The sequence below is a fragment of the Saccopteryx leptura genome, chromosome 12 (genome assembly GCF_036850995.1).
Source record: "Saccopteryx leptura isolate mSacLep1 chromosome 12, mSacLep1_pri_phased_curated, whole genome shotgun sequence".
Lineage (NCBI taxonomy): Eukaryota > Metazoa > Chordata > Mammalia > Chiroptera > Emballonuridae > Saccopteryx > Saccopteryx leptura.
The window spans coordinates 9979921-9993716 of record NC_089514.1 but is presented as its reverse complement, the minus strand read 5'-3'; the positions used below and the strand labels follow the sequence as shown (position 1 = coordinate 9993716).

Here is a 13796-nt window from a genome sequence, read left to right as displayed (position 1 = left end):
CTCAGTCTGCTGTAGCCCCACAGTCAAGGCACATATGAGAAATCAATCAATGCACAACTAAGAAACCGCAACGAAGAATTGATGTTTCTCATCTCTCTCCCTTCCTGTCTGTCTGTCCCTATCTGTCCCTCTCTCTGACTCTCCCTGTCTCTGCCACAAAAAAATAAATAAAGTAGATTTATATATACACTAAGATAACTCCAAATCAAATTGAACAAAAACAAAATAAAACCATAAAAAGCTTCAAGTATATAAGCTGTAGCACAGTCACACAATATAATGTCACTCAGCAATGCATAGGGACGAATTACAGGCAAACCTTGGAGGTGTTGCAAGTTCAACCCAAATTTTCCCCAATAAAGTCAGTATCACAATAGAATGAGTCACACAAAAATTTTTTATTTCCCAGTACATTTAAAAGTCATACTTACACTATACTGTAGTCTATTAAGTATGTGATAGCATTAGAACTGAAAAATACATACATACCTTAATTAAAAATTACTTTACTGTTTAAGAAAAAGCTACACTCATCAGAGCCTTCAGCAAGTTGTAATCTTTTTGCTGGTGAAAGGTCTTGCCCTCCAGGGGTCTCAAACTCAACTCAGCATGTGGACCGCAGAGCAAGATCACAGCCTTTCGGCGGGCCTCACTAGGTCTACAAAAGGCAACTGTTACGCAACACTTTTCAGTGTCACAAAACGACCAGAAACTGTAGTTCGTGGATTAGTCTGCGGGCCACACAAAATTGTTCGGCGGGCCGCGAGTTTGAGACCTCTGCAACCATCTGCTTCTTCACCCTACCCCTTCCCCTTCTCTCTCTCTCTTCTCTCCTGCAGCCATGGCTTGAATGGTTGGAGCAAGTTGGCCCCAGGTGCTGAGGATGGTTTTAGTGCCTTGCCTCAGGTGCTAAAATAGCTCAGTTGCCAAGCAACAGAGCAGTGCACCAGATGGGCAGAGCATCACCCGGTAGGGGTTTGCCAGGTGGATCCCAGTGGGGCGCAGGCAGGAGTCTGTCTCTCTGCCTTCCCACCTCTCACTTAATAAAAGAAGAAAAATAGAATTCTGAGGCATGCTACAGTATGGATGAACCTTGAAGATACTATGCTAAGTGAAATAAGCCAGTCACAAAAAAAAAAATACCATACAATTTCACTGACATGTGGTGCCTAAGGTATTCAGACACACAAAGGACGGCTCTGTAGTCTCCTTTCTAGCAGATTAGAACTCGGGCTTCACAAAAAGGGGAGAAGAAAGGAATCTGAATGGCTGAGACCCAGGCCTCCGTCAACACTTGCCTTGGGAAATTTCCAGGGACGACATTATTCACAGATCCAAAAAGCACTGCCCTTCAGACAACTTACGTGCAAATGGCATGCTCCCGAACACCATCTGATGACCCCAAAATGGTGTTAGTGAAGACAATGACAGTAGTGACAAAAATGCACGTAAAAGGATTAAACAAAATTGTTTTATGAAACGTGAGAGTGGAAAAAAGGAACATTCTAAATTAATGTATTCTCTACAACTTCAGATTTTTAAATAGATGTAACAAAAAAAAAACCAAAATAAGTATTAAAATTATACATGTGGGGTTTGTTTTTTTTTCTAGTCCCTTCAAAAGTTGTAGGTTCAAGCAGGCCATTAAAATAATTTTTTGAGGACTTTTCTCAAAGGGGAAATTAGGACTCGCCTTGGACTGGGGGGTCACTCCCTTACAGGACAGCTGGAGAAGTGTGTGGGGTGTGGGCAGAGGTCTGGGTGGGGCTCCTCACTTGGCACTCTCCCCTCCCCCTTCCTGTCTGGTGGGGAGGGGTCTCCAGGACTGAGGACAGCAAAGCAAAGGCTGGAGGCCATGGGAGACGGGCTGTAGGCTGGCGGGTCGTTGTAGCCTAAGGCTTGGTTTGGGATTGAGCCTTTCCCACTCTCTTAATACTAAGATCTTTTCAACACTAAGCTTTTCTCCACACCCTTGACTGTTGCATGATGTAGGGTGGTGCACTGTTATGAGGAATCCAATTTATGCCTCAGATGAGTGGCTTTGTATCAGAGACTTCCCTATGTGTATATTGGATTAAAGGCTTTAATTGTCTATGCTATATATAAATAATAAAGCAAAGATCGGGGGCTCGCTCTCTCTGATCTTGCCATCAGCATTGCAGAGGCCTCCCAATCCCATCCTCTTTTCTCTGAGTCTATCTTCTTAATTCCGCACCGTTCTCTCTCAGGACCCAGAATTACTAGCCTCACTGGCCCAGGACAGGAGGCTGCGGAAGCAGAGTCGGAGGGCACAGAGCACAGCCTCCCTGCCTTCTCCCTGGGGAGCCGCAGTTAGCCTGGCCTGGAAAAAGTGACAGAATGGAAAAGCAAAAACCCTTGCTGGCAAGGGTGACAACCCCTATGGACCAGTTTTCCCCTGCGTTGGGCGGGGGCTGGTTCCTAGGGCAGAACATGAGTGACCCGATGTGAGCTGTGTTGGCAGTGACCTGGGTGAGGCTGAGGGGCCACTGCCACCTGTGTGCGTCTACAGAGGCCCAGAGGACAGCCCCTGATGGAGCTAGCCCTACACACCCACCCACGCCTTGCTCTACCACCTGACCCGCTTGCCCAGGCTCAGGAGATCACAGTATTTTTAAATGCTGCTGCCTCCGTCAGGGCAGGCTGACATGGCCTGAAAGTTCCAAAGGACCACAGCTCTGGGCCTCTAATAAAATGCAAACACCAGTAGGAGCAGAGCCCTATAACCTGACACTCGTTAGGGCCTTGTGGTCCCTGCCCTGCATGGAGACTGCCTTTGGAAGCAACGACTCCAGCAACTGCCAGGGAAGAGAACAAAGGGGAGGTGGTTCAGAGACTTCTCAGTCTCCATAAAACACTGGGAGCCTGGCTGGCCCCCCAGGAGGAAGGCAGGGGGTCGGGGTGAGAGGGAGGCATCAGTTCCTGGAGCTAATGCCAAGTACACAGGGGGCTAGCACTTGCCTGTCACGTGTCTGGTCTCATCAGTATTGCCTGTCACTAATCTAAGCTTTTAGAAGGCTGCTAGTGTCCGGTTAAATTAACTCGGAACAAGGAGCTGTCTGGGTGCTGAAGACTAAGGCCCTAGTGACATCACCACTGCGCCCATCCACCCTCCCATCTTTCAAATGATGAGAGCTGTATTTTCACATCAATCATCCTTTCATTCAGCCAAAAATTTCCAGAGAATATAATCCCAAATGAAAGCATCACTGGTAACGCATCGTAATTACCCTGACATTTTAGAAATTGTCCAAAAAAAAAAGTGGTCCCCAGGGGCTGGGCAGGTGAAGCAGAGAGAAAGATGGGTAAGTAAGTGAACGCAGCCCTGAAACCATGGTTAATATATGGCAGGTCCCCACTTGGGTTCAACACCACATCTCATTTGATCTTCACAATATGATGAGAGAGGGCCCTGGCCGGTTGGCTCAGCGGTAGAGCATCGGCCTGGCGTGCGGGGGACCCGGGTTCGATTCCCGGACAGGGCACATAGGAGAAGCGCCCATTTGCTTCTCCACCCCCTCCCCTCCTTCCTCTCTGTCTCTCTCTTCCCCTCCCGCAGCCAAGGCTCCATTGGAGCAAAGATGGCCCGGGCGCTGGGGATGGCTCCTTGGCCTCTGCCCCAGGCGCTAGAGTGGCTCTGGTCGCAGCAGAGCGACGCCCCAGAGGGGCAGAGCATCGCCCCCTGGTGGGCAGAGCATCACCCCTGGTGGGCGTGCCGGGTGGATCTCGGTCTGGCGCATGCGGGTATCTGTCTGACTGTCTCTCCCCATTTCCAGCTTCAGAAAAATACAAAAACAAAAACAAAAAAAATATATGATGAGAGAGGAGTAGGAAACCATCACCATCCTTAATACAACAAATCCCAGAGGCTCAAACATTCAAACTGAGGTGAGGAGACAACTGGTTTCACCGCTCTGACTCTGCACCCTGGGTTTTACTTTCTCCTTAAAGTTCTCTGGCTTTAATTACCAGCACAGTAATAGCCAAGGTGACTGTTTCTTCCTTCATATTCTGACACCTCCTTCTGATGACTAATGCACTTTTCCTTGGTTCCCCTAACAAGAGATGGAACAAGAATAGAAAGAATTAATTCTTGTACAATCAACACGTTAAAGTTCATAGTATTTCCAAGGTGTAGTCATCAAATCCAGAACAGAAGTGATTTCTATGCAAATTCCTAGACATTGGCTTTCGGACATTATAAATGTGTGAATTGCAATACCCAAATCTTCCATCCACATCACCAAAAGCGTGAGAAAAAAAATATGGAGATAGTCTTCCAGAGATACATATAACTATAATTCAATCACTTCGTGGCCTTTTAGCTAAGATCAAGTATAGTGTAATTCAACTGATCTCTCGCTCTCACTCTCTCATGCACATGAATTAGTATTGAAAAATTTCACAAAAGAAGTCCATGTTTCATCCGCTGTAACACTGACAGACCAGGATAAGATTATAGAAAACCTAACTTTGCACCTACACACTGTTATCTATTAAACCTCCAGGTAAGTACTTAATAATGCCTTACAGTTACACAGTAACTAGTTAAAAAACCACTTGTATCTCCATGATGTCCTTTGACAATTATGGCATAAGAGACAGTGCAACTCTATTTGTGCTCATTTTAAAAGAGCAGAGGGTACAGGCTTAGGAAATATAGGTCTCCTGCCCTCGGATGCAGAGCTTAGTAGAACCAGATAACCTGACTTCAAATCTGGTTCTCTTTCCATTAATACCCAAAAGACATGACCGAACGGGGAAAAAAAAAAAAAAAAACTACTTATTTACCAATGATAAATCCCCCAACGCAAGGACAATGTGCATATATATCTTTTAATTTTTGTTTTAAAAGACTGTTTGAACAAAACTTGATAAACACAATATTTTTTAAAAGAAAATTCTCAAGGGAACAAGGATAAATCTTAAGGGAATGATCTCTCCTGAGTCGAAGTGTGAGCCAATGCCCCTTTCCACTAACCTCTCTTTGGGGGAGCCAGCTTTGCCCACTAAATCTACTGGATCCTTGAAAACGCAATAATAGATAACAGCACTGAGCATCACAGCCTGGCTTGGGATAAAGTAGGGTTCTACAGATGAGGCCGGAGGGCTAATGTGAGAGATTTTTTAAAAATTACAGGTATCAACTTACACAAACCAGGACCTGCTCCCATGAAATGGAGCCTTCAAATACATCAAACTAAAAATGGAAAAGTTTTCACTATTCCCTTCAGTTTCAGCTGAAGAGGCTCAGAGACCTTCAGTAGCCCACGACGGTTTCAGAGTGCTCCATACACTGTGGGTGGTTACATTTCCCAGCTACCTAGTGAGATACTCTTATCATCCACCGTGTCAAAGACACAACTGCGGCACTAGGAGATTATCCTGTCCAAGATCCCAGGGAAAGATGGAGACTCAGATCCACCTCTGACTCCAAAGCTTGTGTTTCCCCTTCTTCCTTGTTACCTACCCTAAAAATGTCCTCCCCAGCCACCCACCCCCAAGGCCGCTCGGAAAAGACTAGTTCAAACACCGGTTTCCTTCTTCACTCATGGCACTAAGTCTTTTGGACGAGAAGGAATCTCCAGCCCTCTTTCCAGTTCCCCTGGGAAGTGAGAGGAAAGGGCGCTTCCTTTATCCTTGTCTTTCCAAGACAACAGGGAAACCTCCTTCCCGTGGTGCCAGCTGGGGGCTGGGGACAGGGATCCCAGGCTGCCTTGCCGGCTACAGGTTAAACCTTGGGAACGATGGTCCGTCCTTCGGGCATAAGCCGCTATTGAACCAGAAATGAGTTTTAATTTATGAAAGTTGCGCGCAAGAGAATAAGAAAAGCAAGGTCCCGCTGGGAGACAGAGGCTTACTTTCTCCCCTAAGGCAAGAAGCGGCGCCGACCCCCGACCCCAGGTCCCCCGGCAGCAGCTACCCGCGGTCCTTACGCGGGATAAAGGGACTCACCCGAGGCGCAGCCGCTGCCGGGCGAGGCCGGCCGGGACATGCTCTCCGCTCGCTTCAGCACCGGGGACAGCTCCGGACTCGCCAACTTCGCGCGCCCTTCCCCGACCCCGGCCGCCGGCTGAGCCTCCCAGGCTGCGGGCGGGGCGGACGTCTGCCCCCGCCGCGGTCCGAGCCTCCGGGGCTTGGGGAGCGCGAATGGGTCTCTGCGAGCCCCGGGAGCAGCCGACGGTGCCTCGGTCTGCGGCGGCGACGAGCCCGACTGCTCCACGGTGTTGCGGGACCGCGCCAGCGCCGAGGAGACCGAGCCCATCTCCGCGGACCCGTCTGGGCCCAGGTGAGCGGCCGCGGCTCCCCTTGGGACCCACACACCGTGCCTGCCGAAAGCTGCCTCCCTCCGCATCCCAGTGCGCCCCGAGTCTCTGCTCCGCCTCTGACCCCGCGGGGTGCAGCCCCTCCCTGGCGAAGCTGCCGGGAGGGCGGGCGGCGCGCCCACCCCGGGCGGACCCAGGACAGCCGAGGCGGTGATCACGCCTGACAGCCGGGGCTGGCCGGGGACTGCTGGATAGATCCGTGCGCACAGGTTGTCCGGGACTTCACTGGGGGTGTGGAGAGAGGAAGGGACGTGGCATTAAGTAAGGGACACTTTTTTTTCTCTAGTTTGTGCACTTGATTCACCTGGGGCGCCAGGTCCGCTCATCTTTCCAGCTCCTCCTGACACAGCTGGGAAGCCTCTGTCCCCAGAGAGGATGGAGAGCTTAGCAAGCAGGGGCGGTGGGGGGAGGAGCCTGCATTTGTTTCCGTCTCAGTTACTCTCTTTGGATAGAGCCAATATCGCTACTCTTCCACGCTGTGCGTCCTGCGGAGCCCTGCTCGCCACTGCCCGCAGGGGAGGTTTGGCAATCCCCTCCCCTGAGAGCCTTCCTCCACGCCCCTCACCCTGGGCGCCTCCCCTTTGTGGGGACCAAGGCTGCCCGCCCTCCTGTGTGGGTTGAGGCGGGGGGGGGGGGGGGGGGGGGGGGCACGGAGGTGCGAGAGGAGCCAGCCTGGCTGGTTCTCTACAGAAAAGCCGGGCTGCAGGCGCCACTGGGTCCCGGAGCTCCCCTGGCAGGAAGCCTGAGCAGCCAGGGTCCCTATTCTTAGGCCTGCCCTTGCCACCCCATCCCTTCTCTGACTGCCCGGGGAAAGGTGGTGACGCCGCGTGCGGGGCCAGAAGCAGAGGCGCTGCCTGGGGTTTTGTCCCAGCTTCAGTCCCTTACTCAGACAGGTCTCGCGGGATGTCACACACGGCCCCCTAGTTAGTACTGAGGCTGGATCTTGTGCCTGGAACTCCTCTCTCCAGGTCTAATGTCCTTGCCACACTGCTCCCCATTCCAAAGGTTTTCAGGCATTGAGTTATGAAGAGAGACAACTGTGCAAGACAAAGCAAATCTAAGTAAGGTTGGGAGATGTGACAGGGATTTCTCAGCTGACCTGGGACCCAACTTCCCCTCCTCCTCACTCAGCACCCAGCACCCTGGTATTTAAAGTAGAGACAAGTCGGAGGGTTAACTGGGAGAAGACAGTTGTGACCCCATACAGCCCCCGGTCCTTGACATCGTTTCCTGCAGGCGGCAGAAGCTGACATCCTGGGCCCTGGGCTAACGTTACACAAAGGACTCGCCACCATATAGGAGAACACACCTGACAACCCCCACACCACGCAGACGCCCCAGGGAGTGTCCTCACACACCCATCTTTTCAGGGCAGGCAAAAGGAATGAACAGGGTCTGCGTGGCTGTATTAATTTTTTAATGATTATAATCATTTTTTTATTCTTTCTGTGCTCACCCGATGGATATGCAGGTTAAAAAAGAAACTCCTCATTCACGGCAAAGCTTCTAGGAAAGGATCCCCCTCAGCAGCTCCTGTTCTCGCACCTTGACTTGGTTTTCCAGCCGACCTGACCGTGGCATCGTCAGCAATAACACAAAGGTGGGCACGGAAGGTGAGACATTCTGGATCTAACCTAAGTGGCATATTCTACTTGGCTCTACCTACTGGGAAGATACATAAAGTAATGCTCCTGAATGGTAAAGAGTTGATACCTTAAGCCCCCAGAGTCCCCTCACCACACAGGAGACACACACGCTCCTGTAGGACGGAGGCTCCAACTAAGAGCCTGGGCGCAGAGAGGACACTGCGGCTGACAGTACCCTCCCTGCTCCCCTCCTGCCGGGAAGAGATGGGCCTGCAAAGCTGAAGTCCTCCCTGTCTCCTTCTCCACTCACACGTTGTTAAATGGGGTTGTGTCCGGTCAGCTGGAGCTCGGTTAGGGGAAGCTGTTAGAGACGTACCAGCTGTGGGTGGTCTCCTGCTCTTGCCTGTCCCTGTCCAGGCCTCTGACCTCATTCATCAAGGACAGGAGAGCTCCCTCCAGACCGCCACCCGTGGGTGCTCAGCGGCATCTGCACTGAGGGCCATTGGAAAGATAGTGACTGACCCATCAGCATCCTGTGAGGATGTCACCAATGGAGTGCCTTTGGATGCTGAAAGTTTTACCATTGAGAATGTTGAATTTTCCCTGAGCTCTATGCAAATGAAAAACTGTGGTGCCCACACACTTCATGTCCCAGAAAACAACTTACTACCAAGAAACAAAAATAAAACAAACAGAAAAGACCAAAGGACTTAGATAAGACCCAAGGATGCCTGTGACCTGACTATGACCTAGACCAGGGGTAGTCAACCTTTTTATACCTACCGCCTACTTTTGTATCTCTGTTAGTAGTAAAAATTTTTAACCACCCACTGGTTCCACAGTAATGGTGATTTATAAAGTAGGGAAGTAACTTTACTTTATAAAATTGATAAAGCAGAGTTACAGCAAGTTAAAGCGTATAATAATAATTACCAAGTACTTTATGTCGGATTTTTGCTAACTTTGGCAGAAGAAATCTTTATAAAACAACTTACTATAGTTAAATTTATCTTTTTTATTTATACTTTGGTTGCTCTGCGACCGCCCACCATGAAAGCTGGAGCGCCCCCTAGTGGACAGTAGGGACCAGGTTGACTAACACTGACCTAGACATTGACCCTCCAAAGTCCTATGCTGTTCCTTGTAAACGAGCTGAACTATTTTATCCTCACTGATCAATCGGACAGAACGTTTGTTAACCAAACTTCGGTTAAGCTCTTCTCCTTCCTTCCGGCCTCTGAACTTGGCCCACTCAGCCTGAGCCGGCAGACAGCCCCCGCTGAGAACAGAGTGACTTCGGGGTAAAATGGTCTCTCTCCTGTTCAGTCACGCCACCCTTGCATCTCAGGCCCTCCCCGCCCTGCTCGCCCCTCTCCGGAACGGAAAACCACTCTCCCCAACGTTCTCCTTAGGCACTTGCGTTCTCCCAGCTGCACTATACTCCCTTTCCCCCTCTGCAGTAGTCCTGCTGAATCGAGTCCTTCAGTACTAAGTCTGGATTTGTTTTATTTGGCATTATCTTTAAGAGTCCCCTTGTAGAACGTAAGTATCCCTGACAGGATGCTCTAAGCTTTGGTTAGCAAGTATTTAGAGATTAATTTATCCCTGTTTGAATAAAGGCGGGGGGGCGAAGGGAGGCAGGCAAGAGTACTTTGAGAGCTTATTGAGCACTTGACACAGCCCTGGGTATTACATATACTCTATCTTATATAATCCTTCTGACAATCTTACAATGTAAATATTAATCTTCTTTTACAGATGAGAACATGGAGGCTCAGAGATGTGAAATGATTTCCTTAAGACCCCACAGAGGCCAGACTGGAACCCGGGTCATTAACTCGGAACCAGGTTCTATACAGACGATCGTCCCCAAAGGAACCCTAAAGATCTCAGAATCACCCTGGCCGGTTGGCTCAGCGGTAGAGCGTCGGCCTGGCGTGCGGGGGACCCGGGTTTGATTCCCGGCAGGGCACATAGGAGAAGCACCCATTTGCTTCTCCACCCCCCTCCTCCTTCCTCTCTGTCTCTCTCTTCCCCTCCCGCGGCCAAGGCTCCATTGGAGCAAAGATGGTCCGGGTGCTGGGGATGGCTCCTTGGCCTCTGCCCCAGGCGCTAGAGTGGCTCTGGTCGCAGCAGAGCGACAACCCGGAGGGGCAGAACGTCGCCCCCTGGGGGACGTGCCGGGTGAATCCCGGTCGGGCGCATGCGGAGTCTGTCTCTTCCCGTTTCCAGCTTCAGAAAAATACAAAAAAAAAAAAAAAGAAAAAAGATCTCAGAATCCAGCCTCCTCCTTGGTCATGCTGGAGAAACTAGACTCAACCAGCATGTTAGTGGCTGCAGAGCCAGGAGTGGGGTCCGACCCTTGCTCCCCTGATCACCATCTCCAGCTCAATCACAGCAAACACTGTCACAGTGTTCACCAGCCTCGCTGCTCTGCCTCGTCGCCGGCCTATGCTAACTGCTCCGTGCTGAAGAGGTCTTCACAATTCCCAAGAAAGTGCAGAGGGCTCTGGAGAAGGCTCTGAACTCACGTCAGCAGATGATTTCAAGTCAAATCACCACGCACAGGAGCAGAGAGCCAACTTAGCTGGGCTCCTTTAACATCAGCTGGGTATCAACAGCTTTTTATGGTCAACTAAACACAGAATTAGACAAGGCTCCTGGCCAGTGGGGAGTCCAGGAAGGGAATGTAATACAATATAATATAACATAATACAATGCCTGGCTCCTGAGCTGCACCCGAGGCATTGGCAAATAAATGGAAAAATGCCTGTCGCTCAGCCTTGAAAGGTCAGGGATGACCTGCTCCGGGGGACTCTGAAAGTCAGAGAGGGCTGGGACGGAGCCCTGGTGTCCTGACGTCACTGCTAAGCCTCTGGGTATGGTACAGGAATAAATTACTGCTCTTAAAAACGGTGACACACAGGATGTTTTCCTGCTAAATGTTCCATCGTTTCGTTTGTCTTGGCAGTATCCTGATGAATTAGAAAGGTTAAAGGTGTTATTCACCCTCCTTCTATGTGCAAACAAAACAAAGGCTAAAAACAGGCTGCCCGAACATAAGTGGTGGGTAAGAAGAGATCAAATCCAGTCCAAGTTCTCGGGTCTTAGGTTCCGACCACTTTTCTGTCTACCGTAAAAATCAAAGGAAAAAGTGAAGTTGGATCTCTGGGCCATATATCTATTCCAATTTGCTGTATAATGAAAAACGTCCTTCTACAGGGCACTAACACACACACAAAATAGTAAAACTAAAGCTTATAGCCCCTAATTCATGCCTTAGTAATAGCGACTTCATTATTCTTTATAATACATTCTTTTTCAGATGATTTAAGTGATACACATTTTAGGGTATCACTAACTTGGAAACAACATAAAAGCATAAAGAATAAAATTTAAACCACTCAATCCCAGTGTCCCCAAATGTCCATAAAAAGATGAACAAATAAAGAAAATATGCTATACACATACGATGGGATATTATTATTGAGCCTTAAAAGGAAGGAAATTCTGATACATGCTATAATATGGAAGAATCTTTAAAACATCATGCTAAGTGAAACAAGTCAGTCACAAAAGGACCAGGCCTGTGTGGCCTCACTTATATGAGGGACCCAGTCAAGCTCAACCGAACAGAATGGACGGTGGTGTTGCCAGGGACTGGGGGCAGGGGAGATACAAGGAATTGTTCACTGGGTGCAGACTTTTGAATAGTGGGCAGTTCTGGAGATTGGTTGCACAACAATGTGAATATATTAAACGTCACTGAACTGCTCTCTTAGAAATGATTAAGATAGTAAATTTTATGCTATAGTGTTATTTTACCCAATTATTGAAAAGAAAGAAACGAAGACTTGTTAGCGCAAGCCCGAGTCAGCCCGTGTCTTCTTCCAGGTGATAAAACCGTAACCACGCACAGACGGCCACAGTGCGCCCATCTGCCTTTCCTGTCCAATCCTCCTCAGCTCTGCCCCACGTGACAGGCTGTCCAGACCCTCTGTCCTCCACTGTGCCCCTTGATACTCTCTAGTTGTTGTTTTTGTTTAATGTTTTTCTTAAAATTGAATTCCCGGCATGCTCCCAGGAGCACACCCAGGCCTTTGTCCCTCTCAGACGTGCGTCTCCTAAACTGTAAGGGTCCCCACGAGAATGCCACCAGGGGAGCGGTGGGCAGCAATAGCTCGTCCCGTCCTGGGCTGCCCCCCTGAACCCGTCACCGTCCCCGAGGCCCCCTTTCCTCTGACTTCCCAGCGAGCCAAGCTGCCCCGCCCTGTCTCTCTCCTGTGGCTTCTTCTCTTCTAGGCCCTTCCTTGTTTCACCATCCCCAGCTTTAATAAAGGTTCTCCCTTGCCTGACCTGTGGTGGCGCAGTGGATAAAGCGTCGACCTGGAAATGCTGAGGTCGCCGGTTCAAAACCCTGGGCTTGCCTGGTCAAGGCACATATGGGAGTTGATGCTTCCAGCTCCTCCCCCCCTTCTCTCTCTCTGTCTCTCTCTCTCCTCTCTATAATGAATAAATTAAATAAAAATAAATAAAGGTTCTCCCTCAAAAAAAAAAAAAATAAACGAATTCCCAGACCAAAGACCATGATCCAGATGTGGTCTAACTGGGATAGAATACTTTGTAACTGTCCCTCCCTGTGATATTGCAGACCCGGGACCCCAGCAATGCGTTCTGAGAATGTCAGTTAAAACCCCAGGCCCGCTTTGTGGAAGATGCTTCCCCCACTTGGTATACGAGCTATTGAACCTAAATGCAGAATTTTTAATATCCCTATTCTACTTCATTTCAGGTTGTGTCTCACCTGTGTTAATTAAATAAAATTAAATCACTTCCAAGAATCAAAGATGAAAAAATCACTAGATTTCATGGTCTAAAAAAAAAAAAAAAAAAGACCAAATCTGAAAGGACCCTTCCCAGGTCCTTCCATCTTTCTTCTTGGGATCAATTTTAACACGTGAGCTTTTGTTAGATCAAGACGGAGAAAAATACACGGGACATGACAAACCAGCGCCAGTGAGCGTGCCTGCACTGGATTGGTAGGCGCTGCCTGCCGCACTGGGTCCAGCAGGGATGTGGGGCCACACCCAGGCAGAGCAGGGGGAGACGGCGGTGATAGATTGATGATGTCTGTCAGAGACAGGGGTGAGCAGAGAGGGGCGAGTATACCAGACTTGCCAGCAGGGCCCCGTGGGTTTTACTGCGGCTCAATTCCTGCCAAAGGTCCTCTGACTGAAATCTGAAGGCTCTTAGCAGCAGCGCTCCAATTGCTCTTACTTGTCCTTACCCTGTAGAAGGAAATAAAGCCAGAAAAGGAAACCTAATGTTGGTGATTCCCTCAGACCTTGAAGGACATCGGCATGCACTGGGCCGGCCACTCTCTCTCCTCCTCGCCCACCCAGTTCTGAGCGAGTCTCAGCCAGAAACAGAGAACATAATGCTCAAGGAAACCAAAGGGTAGAAGACATTACAGAGTCATTTTTAATTATACATGATATTATATAAAACATATGTATGTGGAAGTATTCATTAATTTTATATGACATGTAGTATGGGACTGTGTGTATAAATCAATCCCTACCAAGATAGAAAGACATATACCTCAGACCGTATGCCATATATAAAGATATAACATACATAGGGAAAGTAGTGATTAATCTCAGTATCTTCTCTACTCCCAGCTGTTAAATTAAAAGAAATTCAATGTGTTTTTATGTTATAAGGCAAACAATGACGCACAGCCAAAGCTGCCTGTCGCCTGTTATGTGGCCTGTGAGCTAAGAATGCTCTTTTATGGTTTTTAAATGGTTGGGAAAAAAATTAAAAGATTATTTCATGGGATGTGCAAGTATATAAAATTCCAACT

The 13796-nt window shown here is 49.0% G+C and overlaps 1 protein-coding gene across 7 annotated transcripts in view; it reads right to left on the bottom strand.

The window, feature by feature from the left end:
• Positions 1 to 6500, bottom strand: part of PDE1C (phosphodiesterase 1C) — a 436629-nt gene extending 430129 nt beyond the window's left edge. For 6 of the 7 annotated variants that reach the window (XM_066354395.1, XM_066354396.1, XM_066354397.1 and 3 more), the window contains exon 1: positions 5974 to 6499. In XM_066354395.1, coding sequence (XP_066210492.1) covers positions 5974 to 6373 — 400 coding nt within the window. In that variant the 5' untranslated portion in view covers positions 6374 to 6499. Of the gene's footprint in view, positions 1 to 5973 lie in introns of all 7 variants that reach the window. The other variant, XM_066354394.1, reaches the window with a different exon arrangement.
• Positions 6501 to 13796: the final 7296 nt, after the last annotated feature.